This window comes from Aptenodytes forsteri, unplaced genomic scaffold, assembly GCF_000699145.1.
Source record: "Aptenodytes forsteri isolate BGI_AS27 unplaced genomic scaffold, ASM69914v1 Scaffold56, whole genome shotgun sequence".
In the NCBI taxonomy this organism is placed as follows: Eukaryota; Metazoa; Chordata; class Aves; order Sphenisciformes; family Spheniscidae; genus Aptenodytes; species Aptenodytes forsteri.
Genome location: NW_008796213.1, coordinates 1078051 through 1098771, shown reverse-complemented (window position 1 = coordinate 1098771; position 20721 = coordinate 1078051). Strand labels below are relative to the sequence as shown.

Genomic DNA, 20721 nt, shown 5'->3' with positions numbered 1-20721 from the left:
TAATTATGCATTGTTTTTATCACTTGTGACAGCTAGCAATAGAATTCACTTAATTATTATCCTTACATTGCCCTTGATCATGCTGCAAGACAGCATGAAACTAATCCTATTTTCTGCAAAAATACCAGCAGAAAGTAATACATCTTGCAGAAAACAGTCTTGCTAGCTACTTCTTCAAATTTCAGCAGTGTATTGAAGTTTGGTGAGATTTCCTCCCTCCCATATGATGGATATGTTCTTGTTAAAGCACTGAGAGTTTTTTAGCACTTAGAGGCTGAAGTTTTAATGCTAGGTTGGAACTGAGTAGCATTACAGGGCATCCCTTCGTAGGCCTACTTGAGATATTTGGGAACTTTTTCTGACAAGGATGCTGGTACTTCTTTTTGAGACACTTAAGATTGCAACTGGCAAAGGCTAGCTACATTGGCAGAAGTTGCTTGCACAGAGCCTGTCCACATCAAAGTATGCCAGCAAGCTTTTGAAAATCTGGCTTGTACCTTTTCTCTTCTGGTTGTATCTTTCTGCAGTAGTGCAATACTCTGCTACAAGTTTTGGGAATCTTGACTTAGCGCTGGGCATGCTCTGAGGTTTTACAGCCCTATTACTCTTTCCTGTATGATGTTGGTTGCTGTGAGTCTGGCCCTGGTGATATTTGGGTACCAAAAGGTATGTGCTGCAACTGTTGCAATGCACCAGAGTGCCCAAACAAGTCAAGTTCAAGTTTCCTGCTGACTTTCAAGGGGTTTCCCAGACTTTTTGGAGGTTCCTCTAAGTCTCACTGCGTGCCTGTCCATATTACTTGGGTTCCCAAATGGCTTCTGTGATGCTGACCCTAAACTAGTAAAATGTGCCTCAGGGAAAAAGTTTGGGGGGGGTGGTTTCATCAGACTAGAATGAACAACTTGAAGCCAGGAGGTACGCATACCTTTTAACAAAAAGAAGAAAAGATGCTGAATACCTAGACTTCTCAAGAGATGTGGTTCAAGCAACAGACAGTGTGAAATGGAGAGGAGAGAGAGGATGGGAAATTGTCTAAAATGAGTATGGGTAACGAACCTTCAGGCTCCAGAAGTGAACGCTTGGGTTTGTCATGTAAAAGAAAAGGTCAGTAAGTGTGTAATAGTAATACTAAGGAATAAATGACTGAGAATGGGGGAAAAATGTTCAGGGAGGTGGAAGGAGGGTAGTTCTTCTGCAAATGACTGAATTCAAAGGATTGCTAGTTCTTTGCGGAGCACTTCTCCACATGGACTCCAGGGGTTCGCTTTCAAGAACTGAAAATGAAGGGCTTTATCTGCTCTCGGTTTGAAGTGTGAGCAGAAATCCTGCTGTTAGTTTTGATTAGGCTGCTTTTCCCCTCCCTTCTGCTTCTGTGTGTGTGTGCTTACCCCTTTCTTCCTCAGTTTGAATCGTGCTGCCTTTGCCACTTGACACCAGGGTTCAACATTAAGCAGCAACACCACTGAAATGCCTTCCCATCCCTGCTTGTCATTCCCACCCTGGTCCCTGCTTATGGACCTGCTGAAAACTGAGATTTTTTTTTACTGTAAGCTAGTAGCATTAGGAAAAATCTGCTTGTCAGATTACATTTTAGTAATATTTTGTGCAGATGGAGAGCAACCTGCATATGCGTTATTTTTGTAATAGTCCTTGAGACAGACAAAATATATCCACTAAATAATTTTGATTCAATTTTCAGTGCCACCAGAAGTCAGATAAACAAGTGTTTTTCTTCCGATTACTGGCTATAATTTAAGGGTTTACTTGTTTTGTTTGTTTTCACTGTGGGGTTTGCTTTTTTTTTTTTTAAGAAAATTGAGATAGTGAGAATTAATCCTCTCCATGCTCCAAAATTCAGATTTTTTTTTTTTCTCCTCTCTCCTTCTATTATTGGTGAATCCAGGTATGTCCTTGACATGACCTTTACTTCCCTATCTAATATAGACACAACCTGATGGCACATGGGGAAAAGCATACAGTTGTATTAGGGAAATACTGTGATTATGTAAATAGCATCGTAATGCTGGTTCCCAGAGGTGAGGAATGTGGAGTGGAGGTCAAGTGCAAAGCCTCAGTTTTGGCATATCCTGATAGCTGAGTGCTTGGCTAATTGTGCACTGCAGCTTCTTTTAAATGTCAGTCTTGCGATTCCTGAAAGAGAAAACAAAGCAGCTCTTTTTCCTATTTGAGCTATAGCCAGGCTAGATAACTACTGAAATCTCCTTTCCAAGCTTTGAGATCCATCAGGGAGAAACGCTTTCTTAACTGCAAGCTCTTTCAAGGCAAAAGATGAAAAGAAGTTTTTGGCTTATGTATCGCTTGTTCCAAAGTAATGAATGAGAGTGTGATTTTGCAAATTTGTCCTTCCTTCCCTTTCTACTTTAAAGAGGATAGACTCGCTGGACTGTGTTTCCAGTGGCCTGGCCTTGCTGCAAATCTTACCAAACTCAACAAAAGATTAGCAGAAGATGGTCTTGCATCCACAGGGTGCAATTTCAAGCAAGACAGCATTATTCACCCAAAGTCAGAGTTCACTGAAATGCTACAATACTCAAGAAATCAGAGCATTGGACCAAGACCTACTTCAGCTCACCAGACTTCACAGCTCTTCAGTGAGAGAGCTGATAATAACACATGTGGGAAAAGTAAGCTGACTTTTTTGTGATTCTCCTAGCCCTGTTGGAAGGAAGCTTTTCATTCAAGCTTGCCAAAAAAATTGTTCCTCTTTTAAAGAATAAAGACTTATTTTGGAAAGTTGAGTGAAAATACAAATTGTTGCACAACCTGACCGTGCAATGAGCCTGCTGGCTGTCTACTGAGAACCTTAAACTTCTCACTAAACGTCTGTCTGCTAAAGGCAGATTACTTTTTGAGGCCAAGAAAGAGCAGGAGGGATATGAAAACTGCAAATACTGGAAACACTGGTCAAACAGCTTTAGTTCCAAACTTTATAGGCAAGAATGGGCAGTGGGCTGCCTGCGGGAAGGATGGTGGTCAAGTGGAGCTGCACCTGGTTACTGACAGAGTTGATGATAACAGCAGCGAAGGGCTGGCAGGAAGGTAGCACAGAGACTGTATTGGCTTTTCTGGAATGTTTTTTCTCTAGTGAACAAGGAGTTGATGATGAAAAAGTTTATTTTTAACCATGTAGCTGAGACATAATGTTTCCAGCAGCCTGAACAAAGGCATCTAACTAAATGAAGAGGCTAGGGTGTTGGGTGACTTTACCCAGCTTGCCCTGGACGCGTTCCCAGCATGATAGGAGAGTGTTGGGCACAGCTCTGCGGTGGACACAGGACCAATTGGTAGCTGTTCGTACCTTGGCTGCTACTGTCAACTTTGGGTAACTAGTTGCTCTGTTCATGGTGTTTTATGGGTGAGTGGTATCCCATCACTTGGGAGAATGAAGGGATTGTAGTGGACTGTAACTTCACTTTGCAGGTGTGGTGGTTAAGCAAGAGGGGTGGAGAGACTGATGTAAAAGAATGATGAGCTCATTTTTTAAGCTCTTTTCATTCCCAAACATTTTGGACTGCAGGCAACTACTTTAATCCTCAATTTCTCTCAAGTTTACAGTTTAAACTTTAAAGCAGCCTGGTGCTAAGGAGCTATCACCGTGGCTTTGCAAAGCACAGTTTGGGAACTGCTGGTGTGGATAATTATGTCCTTCAGGGGCAAAAGCCACTATGACCAAAGCGTTTCAGTCTGAAGATGTGAAACATCTGTGCAGCTTGGGAGCAGCAAAGAGTGCTGTGGAAGCGTTAGGGCAAAGCACGGAACAAGGCGAGGATAGCTGGGTAACTGGCAGAGACCTGTGCTCGCGCCTAGATGGCAAGACCAAAAAGCCAAGTCCTTACTGTTAATGGAGACAGCGTGGACTTCCAGGGAGTTAATCAAAATCTCTGTTGGTGGGTAGATGTAGTAGACTGCCTTAAGGGCCAACTTCGGCCTACAAAGGTGATACAGAAAGCTGTACCTGAAAGCACTAGAAGCAGAACTCCTATGGCTTCAGGTTACATCTTCCTGCATATAGAGAATACTTTTAAGTTTAAATAGGGCCAAATTTTAACAATGGGGCTTTGAAATCCAAAAGGGAGGGATTAGATATTTTTCCCCACAGTTCTTCAGGGTGCAGTCTTTGGCTTTCAGCTTTATAAACTTCATCCTCTAAAAATCAAAGCTTGGATTATGATGTGTTCCTGTGACTTTCAAAGGAAGGACATAAGAACTACGAGACTCCCAATAAAGTAGAAAAAACTGATATAGAGTCATACTTGTTATCACTAAGCAAGGCACACGGTGTAGCACACATCTAACATTGTGTAAGCTTGGGGCGTACAGACTTTCATTTATGAAACAGACTTGCTGTTGTAGTTTTATTATAGTTTATTCAATCGTAGAAAGTAATACTTTTGCAAGTGCCCTTTATTTTTTTTCAGAGCACAGCTCTCCTGTGCGACCATGGAGATGTAAGGGTATTGTGAATGTCCAGGCTTCCAGCAGTGTCCAAGTTAATAACACTCTGCGATAGCTGCTACAATTTCCCAAGGATCGGTAACAAAACACCACTGGCGTGAGATGTCTGCTGGAGAGAGATGAATTAAACTGTGGGCTCTGCAGAAACCTCGGCGATCCATTTTGAATGTCTGCCTTTCTAGGGATTTAAACATGAGAGGGAACATGTGGATGAGACAAAAATAAACTTCTTAGAGCTTAGGCTATTTCTACTCATTATAATTTTGAGCATTTCCTCAGTTGTTTTTCAAAGGGCTTGAGTAATTGCTCCTCAAAGATTGAAATATTCTTTGCATTTTTTTTTAATCTTAGAAATTATAATACAAATGGCTATGCATATATATAGTCATCACGTAGAAAAAGGTGGTATCTGAAAGATATTTCTTTTGAAGCCTGTTTTGGGGGAGATATTTTAAAACTAATACATGCATGATGTGTTTGCCTTTTAAAGCATTTTTACACCAAATAGTTACATAGAAAACCTTTGCTCTCCTCTGCTCATTATTTAAATAGTTGCACTCCACACTGGTATTCATCAAAACCAATGGGAAGCTATTGCAGAGATAATGGTGAACAATTTACACGGGGACAAAATGTGTCTATGCTGTGATAGAGACCCGAGTTTAGGGCCTCAACACCACCACAGTCAGAGGAGACTGCAGCGTGTGTTCCCCTGGCAAGGAGACAATTGGATAGAATAATCAAAGAATCACATATCCTCTTGGTTTTTAACTTAGGTGGAAAGACAAAACCATTTTTTAATTAAAGGTTGCTCAATTTTGTTAGCTGAAGTCAATACGGCCTGAAAAGTCAAGTTTTTAAAGCAGCTGGAAACAAGGAGAAGGAGCTAGTACAGGTCTGTACCACATCCCCACTCCTGTTTGTACTAATAGTGAAGTGTAGAGGAAGATTTGGCAACTGCTTTTATCACTTCGCGCGCACACATTCCATCCCCTCTCCACTTTTTTGTAGTTGGATCTTATGGTTTTTCCATTATAAAACATCTTTACCTTTTATGAGCAGGGCGAGGAGAAGTTAAATTAGGCCTTTGCATTCCAGCTACGGCAAACGCCAGATAAATAACATGGCAGTCAAAAGTGGTCTTGAGCAAAGTTATCGCCTGCTAGAGTCTGTGCCCTCCCCGCCACCCTGCTGCCCTGGTCCAGAGCTGCTGCCCACCGGGGAGGCTGCTTTGCCCCAGCAGCCGTGGGGACGAGCAAGGGGCTCCCTGCGTCGTCAGGTGCATCTTCATGTGTCCTACTGCCACCTTGTCAGCCTGTCACAGACTTCTGCCCTGCTCTCGGAGGCTTAACCATGCCGGTAATGGGAGCTAATTCAGGTTTTCCTGTGAGTTAATTCTTAAGGTGGCTTTTAATCATAAACTAATTTATGCTGAACCAGTGATGGCAAGCTGTAACATGGATAAATCGTATAAATGTAAATTTATTGAAGTGGAAGTGATTTTTTTTTTCCATTAAGTGTTTGCCAACAAGGGAAAATGGGAAGAAATGGCCCCGGTGAATATCGGCCTCGGGATGTTTCCCTTGGGGCAGAGCTGACCCCCAGGCTGAGAGGCTCATTCTTAGTTCAGGCAATTAGATGCAGGCTAGTCTTGATCATCCTGTTTAAGAAAATATGTGTCTTCAGATTTGCATAAATTGCTGCTCTGCTTTTATCTTGTAATTCATGTGCTGTGTCGTTCGCTGGTAAATCCTCTCTTCTGTTGAGGATAAAGGGCGTTGAGATGCCATGGGTCGTTCCCCAGGATGGTCTGCTGGTTACAGCCCTGCAACACCGACCTGTCCAAGTGCCCTGAAGGCAGGACTGGTGCAAGGTGATTTCTATGGCGAATAAACATTTCCTGAAGCATTTTTGTGCATTTTATCTGAACGTCTCTTGAAAATCACCTGGTCTGGCTTGTCAGTCATCGAAGCTGCCAGTATACAAACCAGATGAAAGATGGAAGCTTCCAGGGCGCTTTGAAGTCTGCAAGACTTATATGCATTGCTTCTGTGGAGCTATTGAGATCTGATTTGAAAACCTTTGCTTTCGTAAACAATTTTTGTCTCAGATGTGAATTTCAGATTTCCTTTTTCATCTGCAGTATGCTATATATAAACATTACAGACCTGAAGGTACCGAGCCACTAGACAGGTCTCATAACTGTCGTGCGCCATTCCTGACTCACGCTCAGAGCAAAATATTAATTTTTATTTTCCAGTTTTTCCAATATACCTGGCTCAGCTAATCCACATCTTGTTACAAAAAGTAGCAGCTGAACAGCAGTTGCTTGTAATACTTTAACTGAAGAGGTAGCATGTGGAAAAGCTATTAGTCACAAGAATGTTTTAAAGCTTGTTCAGGTGTTTCCCTCTGAAGAATTAGCTCTTATTCATTAAGATTCATTGATTATTTTATTTTATTTTATTTTATTTTATTTTATTTTCTCTGTTGTTGGCTTTGTTTTGTTTAAAACTATTGCTTAGAATGGTTTTGTTCCTTTTGATAAGGTACTCTTTGAGAACATCATCTGATTATCATCTTCCAGGATACATCTTTAAATACGTGGCTTTGCAAAGCTGTGGTTACACTTTATGCATGTTCAAAAAGCAGTAGAGGAAAGGAAGTGATGTCCAGGTAACCCATCTTTTCAAATGCTTCCAAGTGCTTTCAAACTCTATGTAAAATGGGACTTAAAAAGGAAAAGAAAGAGGAAGCATGGTCTATTTTTAAAGCATCATACTGGATTTAGAAGATCCAGGCTGAGACTCCAGCTCTGCGGTAGGCTTTCTACCTTACCTTTGGTAGGTTACTGGAACAGAGAGTTGGGAAACTGCCAAACTGTTGTTTCATCAGGAAGGCTGGGTGTGTTGAAACTGGAATAACACCGTACTGATCACAGCAAGAACACCGTTTCTAGTTTGAATGAGTGTGTGTGTGTCCTCTTACACATGCCTTATACTCAAAAATCCTGTGGTTGGACGTTTGCTGAGAAGGTCCCAGGTGAAATTCTCTTCTTTTTGATTACAACCAAAGATTTGAACCTGTTTTGGAGGTAGCACCTGAATGAGGGAGGTCTTAGCTGTTCTGGGCAGGGGTAACATTGATGTCCCTTTCCCCTCTCAAAGGATCTTGGTTTTGCTTTGCTGCAGCATGGGAAAGATTTTGAGATATCAGACTCCTTTGTAGCAGGAAAAGCAATTTTTATGTTGAGCTTTGTGAATTGCTTAACATCTCAGAGCTTCTATACCCAATCTGTAAAATGAAAGGAGAAGGATTATTTTGGATTTGTTTTTTCAGTCGCTGCCTGTGTTTGGACTTTAAGCTCTTTGGGATAGATACTTCTGCATGCACAGTATCTGTTGTGATACTGTGCTGATTGGTTATTGTCCTGTTATTGTATTATGGAGAATCAACATCAAGACAAATATTTGTCAAATTTTGTCCTCTTTCAGAAAAACATTTATAGTGAGTTGATGTTCAAATGCTGAAACCATTTCCATCTCTAGCGCAAAACAGTGATTCACAATTATACAGGAATCTCTCAGGGTTTGCATTTTAAGCATTACGTTGTACCTTGCGAGCCATGTGAGTACTTCCAGACCTTTTAAAGCGTGGCTGAAACATGGTGCTCGTGTCAGCAGCAGAACTGCTGACCCATGGCAGAGCGGGTCCCCGCTGCGGTTACTTGCCCTGCACAGGGAATTGAGATGCAGGGACTTGGCCAAGGGCCCCTGGCAGATGCTGCCAGAACAAGGGGTTGGATCCAGAGTCTTTGAACTTGACTCTGTTGCCCTCTTCTTCACTTAGGGAGAAGGTTAAGTGTGAGAGACAGACCCGTGCCAAATCCAGCTAAGCAGTTGTTAAGAGGCAGCAGTTGCAATAGAAGCAGTAGGGGCCACTTTGCCTTGGGATTATCTTCCCTGAGCAGTTTCTCTTGGAAAATGTCCTGTGTACAAATTAGAGATTTAACTCTGAACGTGAAGAACTTGCTGTAGGGGCTGTGCTCGATGATGTTCCCTGTCCTGGAGAAGGCAGGATAGTTCTCTGTCCCAAGAAGGCAGGGCAAGGGATGCAGGTATAGCTGCCAAGCAAAATAAACACTGTGGTATAAGCTATTGTCACTTTGGGAGTGGGAAGAAATGAAAACTGAAAGGAAGAGAGGGATATAGCAATGCAAGTAAGAGAGGTAGAGCAATCAGATGGAAAGGAGATCCAGGATAAGAGAAATTTAAAGCTAAAAGCCCATCTACACACTGCAGGTAAAATGGGACTTAAAAAGGAAAAGAAAGAGGAAGCATGGTCTATTTTTAAAGCATCATACTGGATTTAGAAGATCCAGGCTGAGACTCCAGCTCTGCGGTAGGCTTTCTACCTTACCTTTGGTAGGTTACTGGAACAGAGAGTTGGGAAACTGCCAAACTGTTGTTTCATCAGGAAGGCTGGGTGTGTTGAAACTGGAATAACACCGTACTGATCACAGCAAGAACACCGTTTCTAGTTTGAATGAGTGTGTGTGTGTCCTCTTACACATGCCTTATACTCAAAAATCCTGTGGTTGGACGTTTGCTGAGAAGGTCCCAGGTGAAATTCTCTTCTTTTTGATTACAACCAAAGATTTGAACCTGTTTTGGAGGTAGCACCTGAATGAGGGAGGTCTTAGCTGTTCTGGGCAGGGGTAACATTGATGTCCCTTTCCCCTCCCAAAGGATAGTGGTTTTGCTTTGCTGCAGCATGGGAAAGATTTTGAGATATCAGACTCCTTTGTAGCAGGAAAAGCAATTTTTATGTTGAGCTTTGTGAATTGCTTAACATCTCAGAGCTTCTATACCCAATCTGTAAAATGAAAGGAGAAGGATTATTTTGGATTTGTTTTTTCAGTCGCTGCCTGTGTTTGGACTTTAAGCTCTTTGGGATAGATACTTCTGCATGCACAGTATCTGTTGTGATACTGTGCTGATTGGTTATTGTCCTGTTATTGTATTATGGAGAATCAACATCAAGACAAATATTTGTCAAATTTTGTCCTCTTTCAGAAAAACATTTATAGTGAGTTGATGTTCAAATGCTGAAACCATTTCCATCTCTAGCGCAAAACAGTGATTCACAATTATACAGGAATCTCTCAGGGTTTGCATTTTAAGCATTACGTTGTACCTTGCGAGCCATGTGAGTACTTCCAGACCTTTTAAAGCGTGGCTGAAACATGGTGCTCATGTCAGCAGCAGAACTGCTGACCCATGGCAGAGCGGGTCCCCGCTGCGGTTACTTGCCCTGCACAGGGAATTGAGATGCAGGGACTTGGCCAAGGGCCCCTGGCAGATGCTGCCAGAACAACGGGTTGGATCCAGAGTCTTTGAACTTGACTCTGTTGCCCTCTTCTTCACTTAGGGAGAAGGTTAAGTGTGAGAGACAGACCCGTGCCAAATCCAGCTAAGCAGTTGTTAAGAGGCAGCAGTTGCAATAGAAGCAGTAGGGGCCACTTTGCCTTGGGATTATCTTCCCTGAGCAGTTTCTCTTGGAAAATGTCCTGTGTACAAATTAGAGATTTAACTCTGAACGTGAAGAACTTGCTGTAGGGGCTGTGCTCGATGATGTTCCCTGTCCTGGAGAAGGCAGGATAGTTCTCTGTCCCAAGAAGGCAGGGCAAGGGATGCAGGTATAGCTGCCAAGCAAAATAAACACTGTGGTATAAGCTATTGTCACTTTGGGAGTGGGAAGAAATGAAAACTGAAAGGAGGAGAGGGATATAGCAATGCAAGTAAGAGAGGTAGAGCAATCAGATGGAAAGGAGATCCAGGATAAGAGAAATTTAAAGCTAAAAGCCCATCTACACACTGCAGAGAAACATGTCTGGTGTTTGGGACGTTCAGTAAGTCTCCAGACCTTCTGGGTCCTTTCTCCACTGTCCCGGGCTGCACAGCACAGAGAAGGGGAGGAGGCCCCAAGCTTAGGTCTCTACTGTCCTTTACTTATTTCTGTGCCCAGGGATGATTTTGCACAGATCAAATCTTTGCTCTGGTGGCAGCAGCTGCTGCTGTGGGCCAGCCATGGGCTGCGACCTTGCGCTCATGCATTTAAAGCAGCCAGTATTAGCCTTGTTGGCATCGCAGGGCCTTTCACTGCATCCAGCGTGGCATACACCACATGAGGTGGGTGAGCCCCGAGAAGAGGAACAGATTTATTTCACTGATCTCAGGAAATTGCCTTGATTTGAGCCATTCATCACTCTGAGTTTGTGACCTTCTGTGGATATCACCCAGACAGTGTTTTTACTTTTTGTATATTTTCCGGATGTTTCTTGATGTCAGATGGATGGGAAACAGGACTGTTGTGTCCTCGCTCTGCTCAACAAACAGGCCTTTCTCAAAAGACACTTCCTAAACTGGTGAATACTATCTAATCCCCTGTTCTAGCTCTAAAGGTGGGAGTAGGATCAGAGAATAGTTTTTCTACCTGGGCCTCTCATTCATAAAATAACAGGCAAAACATGGCTTGCAGTTGGAGATTGTTATCAAAGTCTAGTAGTGATGGTGGGGTAGGATCTGGAAATGCTGTCCCCCTTGACGCAAGCACACACAGTCTATACAAACCCTGTTTTTTCCATCCACTTCCATTCTTTCCCTCCTTCCTTTTTTTTCTGTTTTGCCGCCCCTTTTTCTCTTTCTGGTTTGGGGAAATGTAGGAGTCCCTTGTTTCCAGGTGGTTCTCAGTAACCACGTAAGCTTCCCTCAAATGCTGATAGGTACAAGAATCTCTCCATCAGAAAAGACTTTATGCCTTACAGGATAGGTGTCTAATCTTGTACAGGCTTGAAAGTAAATACAAAGTAACTAGAGTTTCTTACTTCATTAAAGAAATATCAAAAGAACCATTTCCAGGTGTTTTATTTTAAATTATTTTTCTGGAGGAACTGGGAACTTCCTCCTCTTCAGTGAAAACTGCTGGGTACAGAATTGTTTTTATCTCTGCTAATTGCTAACAAACATTGCTAAATGGCAACAATTAGCTTAATAATTTGGTCATCACTAGTTTTTTTTAAAAACAGCTTTCCTCATAGTAAGTTGGTTTCAAAACTTGTGCTAGTGACTATGTTAAATATTATCAGTAGCATCAAAGAAGAGTGAGCACACATTTCCAGAGTTGAATGCCCTTGTGCGAAAAGATACTTGCAACTTTGCTGTGAAGACCTGTTATTTCACATGACTATGTAGATCAGAACAGACTTTGAAATTGTCTCGTGCATACTAAGACATGCTACTTTCTGTATTTTTTTTTAACCTTTAAAGCTTTCAGAGTTATGAAGTGTCATGAGATGCCTAAGCTTCACCAGTAGATGTTGTAAGTTGATTCTGTATAAGTGCTTCTCAACAAGACAGCCAATGAACGTGTATAATTATAGACCATTGCATAGGGAGAGATTCATAATGGCTGATCTGTAGCTAGGAATGGTTTTGAGGTGTAACCTTGAGGCTGACTTGTATGCATGAAAATAATTTTGAAGATTGAGTGACTAGCTATTAGTAAGACAAGATGAAAAATGTTTTTGCCCTGCCAGCTGACCTTCTGCAGATCGAGGCTGGTTTTCCATAGAGAAGTGCTAGCAAGAAGGAGAATGGGTTATGCAATTTGTTGTTTTAATTTGCATATTTATTCAAGTGCATCTTCCCAGTGACCTCCTAATAGCTGAGCAGTGTCAGATGACAGCACTTCTGCTGTTGCTGATGTCTGCCAGGGTATCAGGCTGGCTTGTTCAGGAAACGGGAAGGGCCAGGCTGGGTTCCTATCCAGGCAAAAGCAGTCAGTAGGGCTATAGGGAAAAAAACCTTACCCGACTCAAAACCAGAGTGTTCATACATGTATCTTTGTTTAATTTCATGGAGCGGGGCAGAGGGGCTAGGAGAGATGGGCAACAACCCAAGTGTTACCAAGGATCTGGGTTTGGCCTTGGTGAGAGTGAAAATCTTTTGGTTGCTCAAGCCAAAGCTCACGAGACTTGCCTGGCACTGATGAGAACTGGTTTTGGATGCAGCCATAGAGGGGACATCCCTTCTGCTACTCTTGCTGGTTACTGGCGACATACCCGTGCACTGAAGCTGGGGGGAGCAACCCCTTTTGCAGATTGTGAAGAGCAGCTTTCACAAGTGGGGGAGGCCCAGGATGGGAATCGGAACTGACTCCCCCACTTGTCTGTGCCATGCACCTCGTGCAAGTTCAAAGTCACTTACAAACTTGCACTTTGGTGTTTCTGTCTTTAACCGCTACCATTAAATGAGATGTGCTGCTTCTTCATGATAAGTCAAGATTGCTAAGGAGTTGGGGTTTAAGTACTTTCATGTTCTTAGAAATTTGGGGGGAGTTGTTATTAATGCAGAAGCTGCTGTAATATGGAGTAGTAGTAGTCATCTGGTTTCACATTCACCAGCAGCTTACAAGACCCAGGGGTCTTTAACTGTTTCCTGATGGATTGTCTGCAGTTTGAGATTCACTGTAAGGATGACCGTCTCTTTAACACCAACATGTGATTTTTTTTTTTTTTTTTTTTTAAAACTGCTCTCAAATTTAGATTCCCTCATTTATATTAATAGGTTGTGGTATCGCATCATGCTAGCTGGATAGTTGAGAAATAATTTGCTATCCAAATTCTGAAATATTCCTGCAGCTCAGCTGGATCAAATTAAATTTTAATTTCAAAAATAATGCGCGATGTGTCTACTTGAACCAACACATTGCAAAGCAGTGAACTAGTGGATTAAATACAAATTTGGGAAATTAATGCAATATAAATATGCCAGCTATACAGAATATTTTTGAGAACTAAATTTCTATTAGGCTTCTGTTTGGATTTTACTTAAAAGCAGTGCTTTTAAATACTTAGGGACTGTAAACTTCTGCTGGTATGTGGCCAAGGCAAGTCTTCTGGAAAGTACACTCAGCCTCAGAAGTAGTAGCAAGTGGAGCAGAAGCAGGCAGGCAAGAGCAAGCGAGAAACCACAATGTTTCCTTGAAGTTCACTTCTTTCTCCTCCTTTTCCCTTGTAAAAATACATGCTTTTTATAGAATTAGAGTATTATTATCCTGTACTGTAGAGAGAACTTTTAGTATCCTTTTAATAAATGAATTTAATGACAGAATAGATCTAGATAAGATATGAATATTTATGCTCAGCAGTTTCTTCCTGGGGGTAATGAGTTTTGACGCATTAAATAATGTTTAAGGTTTTGAAGTACTATCTTATTTTCAAAAGAACATCTTACCATATAAACATGGTTTCTGACTTGTTTTGTCACTGATGTCCTTGCCAACCAGGTTTCAAAAGCGAAACACAAAGATAATTCAATGTCTGTCTCTCTCTCCCCCTGTCTAGATTATCAGCGTCTGATGACGGTGGCGGAGGGGATCACGACGCTGCTGTTCCCGTTTCAGTGGCAGCACGTGTATGTCCCCATCCTTCCTGCCTCTCTCCTGCATTTTCTGGACGCTCCCGTTCCCTACCTGATGGGGCTGCAGTCCAAGGAGGGAACCGACCGCTCCAAGCTGGAGCTGCCTCAGGAGGTCAGTCTCTGCCTTTGGGGTTGCTATCCTGAAATGCGTTATTAATATTTGTGTGAATCCCTGCTGGAAAATGCCATGCCTGGTGTTAGGAGGCTTCTCAGGCACTGTGAAGACTGTTTGCCAGCAGGAGTGAGGTAGTGGGGAAAGCCTCCACGGTCCTTCTCGGTCTATTTCTGAATTTAATGAGTGCCACTAATTATACTTCTAAATACTTCTGTTTCTTGCTGTGATGCCAAAAGTTCCTCTGCTTTCCCTACACCACACGTTTCACTAGGTTTTGTCACTCCTGTCAGTGTCGCACTCCTATCAATAGAGGGCTAAAGAGCATTTCATTTGGGCATGGTCTTTGTGAAACTGGATCTCGGGTGCGGTTGCTAGATGGTATAAACCTGTCCCTGTCCCCCCGCTGCTGATGAGAAGCGTGCCCCGTCCTGCCAGCCTTGCCCCACCCACGGGTGAGCCCACGTGTTCCTGGTTAGGTCGAGGTCTATTACTAGACCAGCATCCTGGCCTCAAATGAGCCAGATTTGCATTAATACCGTGCCTGTGAACCACTTAGGGGCATACACACACATATGCGATGATTGTCTTTTGGACTGAAGATCTTCTGTTCTCCCATGCAATAGGAAGTGAAAACTTTGCCTGGTCTATCACGTTTTCCCCAGAGAAAAAAAGGAAGGAAAGGTCGTCCTCCTAATCTAGGTGTTAAAATCACTGGTGGTAGAGAGTGAAATGGAGATTTTTCTCCTCAAAATTTGACCAAGATGATTAAAACTGCTTTGCATTTTAACCTGGTCACTGATCACTCTCCATACTGCAAAGTCTTTGGGATATGGCTAGCCTGTCTGCATTCGAGATGATGACTGGGCCCATCTCTTGAGTATGCCATGCACTTTAATTTGGGTTTCTTCTTAAGATCAGTGAGAACCCTAAGAATAACTGTTTGTATGGCTGTAACATCTCCTGACGGTGGCACCGCTGTGCCCAGCTCCATGCGGGGACCTCTCCTGGGGGTAGAGTCCCTAAGACTTGCGAATAGGTGCTCTTACTGAGAAGGCAGGTGGGAGCAGCAGCAGAGGAGGATATGCAGGAGGGGGAGTTTGTATGTGGAAGCGCAGGGATAAACACAGGGCAAGGATAATATGGTTTTTAATAAAGGTCTATTTTAAGTATTAGGTGGAGGTGACTGATTCTTAGCCTTGGTGGCATATAACAGTGTAAATCAAGTCTTACCTCGTGGATACAATGGCCCAATCACGTGAAATTTGCACTGACGCAGAAACGAAGCTGGTATCTAGCTATGCTTTTCAGTAAAACCATGCTAATATTACATAATTACTGCGATTTTTAAAATTACTAGTCATATGCTTTTAGTTAGCAGATTAAGCTGTCATTTTCCTTAAATTAAAATGTTAATGTGGTGGGCTTACAGTATCGCTGGAATAACAAATTAAATATCGCCAGTGAGGGAAGAGTAATAGTGGGGTGGAAAACCCCCCCTCGTTACAATGCTTAACAAATGAGTGAAAAATACCAGCACAGCATTTATGAACACCACAGTTCCAGTAACTGTGGGAAAGGGAAAGAAAGAAGGGGTATTGAACAGGGAAGGTCTTGAATCTCCAATTCCTCTAGACAATAAAAAATAGAAAATCCTTCAACATGCGAGCAGTGATGAAGCGCTGTTCGCTTTAACATTCCTTTATTGTTCAGGCCAGGGGCTAGCTTTTCAAGCTCTTGATCTAAATATAAACCATTTGTTTGTTAGAGATAAAAATTCTAACAACTGGCCATCATGCTGTCTTAAGGTTACTAATCTCTCTGCATTAACTTTAATCACCAGATGTTTTTGAAGAGAGAAGTGAGACCAATTCCCCAAGGGTTTTCTGAATCCAAATCTCATTTTTCAAATTTTGTACATGATATGCAGAGCTGAAATTAAAAAGCCTTTGAAATGAAATATTGATATATAACAAGACAGTCCCTGAGCTAAAGAACCGTACTGATGCATACCACAACTCTTTAATAGCTGTATAGTTAAGTAAAGCAAATTGTTTTGTATGAAGAAATGCTTTTCTTTGTACAGTCCAAATTTATTACAAAAAAGTGAGCTGAAGGGACACTTCTGCTTTACCAGGTGAATCCTAATACCCTTTAAAGTATCTATGTGAAAGGTGATTGATCTCAAGCATGTCCCTGAAATATCCAGTATATTACAAACATGTTTGCTGTGGGATGTATTGTCCTGCTGAAAATTAACCTTTTCAGAAAAGGAGGAAAATAAGTCCTTTCTGTTCACATAATCTGAAGATTAGTCTACGGTGTTTGGTGAGAAGTAACGAACAGTAAAAGTGCCTTGGAGAAGGCAGAGGAGCTGTGGTAATGGCCAAGTCAGGCTAACAAAGACCTGCTGCTGCCGCCCTGTGGGTTCCTGCATCTCTCGTTCTGCAGCTTTATGCCAGGGTGTAAAACCCTTCAGAGCTCAGCACCTTGGGAATCTGACCTGGTTTAAGATTTTATTCAGCACAGTACACTCAGAGAATTTCAGATGTAAGCCGCAGTTCATAAGATCAATTACTGGTTTTCATTCTGCTATTATTCCTGAGGGTGCATTTGCAATGTAATTAATTTTTATGTAGGGTTCTTCCATCTCTCCATTGACACTTTCCTAGTAAAAGTATCTGCTCCACTAGATTCATGTCTTCACTTAACTTTAATCTTATGGGCTGAGATCCATCTCCGTTCGTAGCAAAGCTGTCTAAGAGCACTCTGTTTAAATCTCGGGCAGAGATTTTTAATCACCAAGATTAAAAGCCTCCATGGAAAACAGGGGGTAGGGGGGAGTGGAGAAATAGGGCTTGACCTCCAGCGGACAAGCTATACTCAGACATGATCCCAAAGGATTTGCATGGGACCCTCTTTTGTAGCTTTGCTCGTAGCAGTGTCATCTCACTGAACATCTCGTTCTTTGGTAGCACAGCTACAGAGGCTTCTTGCAGTTGGATCCTGGTAAAATAAACGTGCCCTTGAGATGCGATAATTCACACAAATAGTATTGACGTGGGCTGAGAAGTGGTGCTGCACGTCCTGCTTGCTGGTGTGTCCTTGGCTGGTCTGGGAGGGTATACCAAATCTGTGTAGTGGGAAGTTTGGGATCTGCAAGTCATGGGGGAACAGCAGAGGGCAGGACGCTTTATTTATTCATTAAATCATTGCCATCCAGTTGGCCCTCAGCTTTACCGAAGTCTGAAATGGCATGGGCTAGGCAACACAGCTAAGGTCTCCTGCATATATGTGCTCTTACCCTTCTGTCTGGAAGCACCCTGGGAAAATAGGGCTACTTAGCAGAGGAGCAAATTCAGTGCTGAGCATCCGTTTTGAAACTTTTCTTTTTATTTCAGGCAAACTTGTGCTTTGTAGACATTGATAACCATTTCATCGAACTGCCAGAGGAATTCCCCCAGTTCCCCAACAAGCTGGAGTTTATCCAGGAAATCTCTGAGGTTCTCCTGCAGTTTGGGATCCCGCCGGAGGGTAACCTGCACTGCAGCGACAGCGCCACCAAACTCAAGAACCTGGTTCTTAGCGACTTGGTGAACGACAAGAATGGGAACATCCCTGGCAATGCCCTCAACATGTACGAGCTGCTGAAAGGCAACGAGACGATCGCCCGCCTGCAAGCCCTCGCCAAGAGAACGGGTGTGACAATGGAAAAAATGACCATCACAGCTCCCCTCGCGGAGAAGGAGAAGGATGGGAAATTGCCATGTGAGGAGGTGGAGCTGAGGGACTACAAACTGAACGTGCAGCTCCGCGAGGTTTTCGCCAACCGCTTCACGCAGATGTTCTCAGACTACGAGGCTTTCGTCATTCAGGCTGCCCCTGATATGGAGTCGTGGCTGACAAACAGGGAACAAATGCAAAACTTTGACAAAGTAAAGATAGCCGTGTATTAATTTTTCCATCTGAAAGTGCTTTTGGGAGGGAGGGAGAATAGCTATATTGTGTATATATAGCCTAGGTACTCTTTAATCCGCCGCTCTTCATCTGCCTCACTGAGAGATTTGTCCATTTTGATTACACAAGGCCAGATCGCCTGCCAAAGTAAATCGGCGTAGATCCACTGAGCCGGTCAGAGCCGTCCTGGCTTGTATGAACCAAGCTGGCAGGCTTCTGCCCAGCCGATGGGGCTTCTCCTGTGGGTTTGGTGGAAGGGTAGCAATGGAAAGTGACATTTTTCTTTCTTTCTTTTTTGTTTGCTGGAGAGGTGCACACAGGAGACAAAAAACAAACCCAGTCTGTCTTGTTTCCTAATCTCACAGTAGAGCTTTTTGTTAATGGGTAGTGTTGTTCTGTAGAAGGTTATCACATTGTTATGGCAGAAGAGGACTGTTATGGCAGAAGAGTACTGTTATGACTCCATTGTGGTGTGTACACAAGAGTGAAAAGGAAGCCGAGATTAGAAATGGGGAAATAAAGAGTCTGTAGGCTAGCAAAAGGAATGAGAAATGTTGGGAAGCTTGCACAGTTATTTCTGAGTGACTCTGCAAAGTAGATAGCACTCTTGGCCATCAGCTTTTTCAGATACAAGTCCTTCTCTAAGGAGAAGGATAGAAGGGTAAACAGTCAGGAACAGACTAAATACTGATCTGAGTCAGTTTTTGATCAAAAAAATGCTGCCATGCCTTTTATTGGTCTTGTTTGTATTCAGGCATTGAACAGTGCAGCATTCAAAAGGAGGGTGTTGTTGAGGCAATCTCTGCTAGTACTTCTACAATAAAATGGGCTGAGAAGGTTAGGGTTTTCAAAGCTTAGTTAGAGACTTAGGCACACACTCAGTTTTAATTGGAAATTCACGATTAATTGCCCTGCATAACTTCACAAAAGAGCATTAGCTGAAGAGCACTGTACACCCCTTGATAGGTGTGACACCTTAAGTGATCTGGTCCCAAGCAGGGATGCGCAGACCAGAGGTCCCAAGTGGGCACATGTGGTGGTGGTCTGCCGTGGGTTGCACAGGGCTCGTTCCTGCAGGTGGTAGCTGCTAGGCTGCTTTGAAAAAGCTGGCAGCACGGGCGCTGCTTCAGTAACTCCATATTCCCTTTACTCTAGCTGTCACGAAGCCTCCCCGACTGCTTATTTCTCACAGTTGTGACCGAAGAGGTGACCCGCGAACCAAACCCCTTTGTAGATGGATTCACACCTCTCTGAGAGGTGTTTCTGTGGTGGGGAAGCCTGGTACAAGCCTTCCGGTTGGCTGCTGGATTGGTTCTCTGCTACAGGATGGCTTGTCATGTCAACGCCGGACGGGAACGTGGCACTAACAAGAGCTGTTCTGTATTTCAGGCTTCCTTCCTTTCGGACCAACCCGAGCCTTACCTCCCATTCCTTTCACACTTCATCGAAACACAGATGTTTGCAACCTTCATAGACAATAAGATAATCTCCCAGTGGGAAGAGAAGGACCCTTTTCTGCGAGTTTTTGACTCCCGAATTGAGAAAATAAGGCTATATAATGTAAGGGCCCCTGCACTGCGGACATCCAACTATCAGAAATGCAGCACTTTGAAAGAAGCAGGTATGTTCAGACGGGCTAGTAAAATATTCAAAAGTACAATGTCAGCCACAAAGAAATATAGGCCCTCAGTCATATGAGTGTTGCAGCCGATGAGGAAGCCCTAGAGCTACCTGAGGAGGACTCAGCGGTGTCCTTATTTTCCCTAGGCAAAAACTTCAGCATGCTTTTAAACACCAAAAACAGGAGGAGCCTTTGCCTTCCCTTCGAGCTCTCCTAGGCTGGTGCCTTTAATAAACACAAACCAAACCACGGAGCTGGGTTCACCGTTTCTCATTTCAGGCAGCTCCTGTTCTGTTGCCAGGAGAGTTTTCCTTCACCGTGGTGGTGGGACCAGTGCCAGCCACACCAAGGAGCCGAACCCCGGTGTCTGCTCCACTGTTCTCGTCTCCCCCTTTCCGTAAAGAGGCCTTTTTTTGCCTTATGCCATTTGGTTAGAGCAGCGGGGGATGCCGGGGACATGTGGCAATCCTGTGTGGCAATCCTGCTCCAGCAATAGATGCTGAGTGTTAATGAACAGTACGCTGCGTACTGAAGACTTGGATTTTTTTCCATTTCAGTCACAGGGTGCATTTTCAAATTATACTTGAGTTTCTTACTGTGCAAGTATTTATTTCATTTCCAAGTAATACAGGGAAATTATACTCTTATCAAATTTGTTGGGACACATATTAATGAGCACAATTCTCATGGGGTTTTTTTGTTTGTTTAATTCCTTCAGAGTGTTTTACTTGTTACAAATGTGGCAGAAATAGAAATCCTGTGTCTGCTTAACTTTTTCTATCTAAAACCAATTCTAATTTGCAGGTCGACTGTCTATTCAGCGTCTAGTTTTGGTAGATATTGTGGCACCGGAACCGCATTTTCTGTCTTGTGAAAAGCAGCAAACTGATAGTAATACCACCTTTCCTTCATATTTACCATTCACAATATATGTGACCCTAGCACCGATCCAGCACCTGTTTGTTAAACCTACTGTTTTCGGAACCCTTCAAACCCTCTGACCCCACACTACCCAGTCCTTTTCTCCAAAATAAAACCATATGAAGCGATTTTTTTTTTTTTTTTTTTAAGGG

The 20721-nt window shown here is 42.9% G+C and overlaps 1 protein-coding gene across 1 annotated transcript in view; it reads left to right on the top strand.

Moving 5' to 3' along the window:
- DENND5B (DENN domain containing 5B) overlaps nucleotides 1-20721 on the top strand; it is a 63972-nt gene that overhangs the window by 7825 nt on the left and 35426 nt on the right. Inside the window, exons 4-6 of the mRNA XM_009288399.2 lie at nucleotides 13883-14070; nucleotides 17472-18005; nucleotides 19417-19648. Of these exons, the coding sequence (XP_009286674.1) occupies nucleotides 13883-14070; nucleotides 17472-18005; nucleotides 19417-19648 (954 nt within the window). The remainder of the gene's footprint in view (nucleotides 1-13882; nucleotides 14071-17471; nucleotides 18006-19416; nucleotides 19649-20721) is intronic.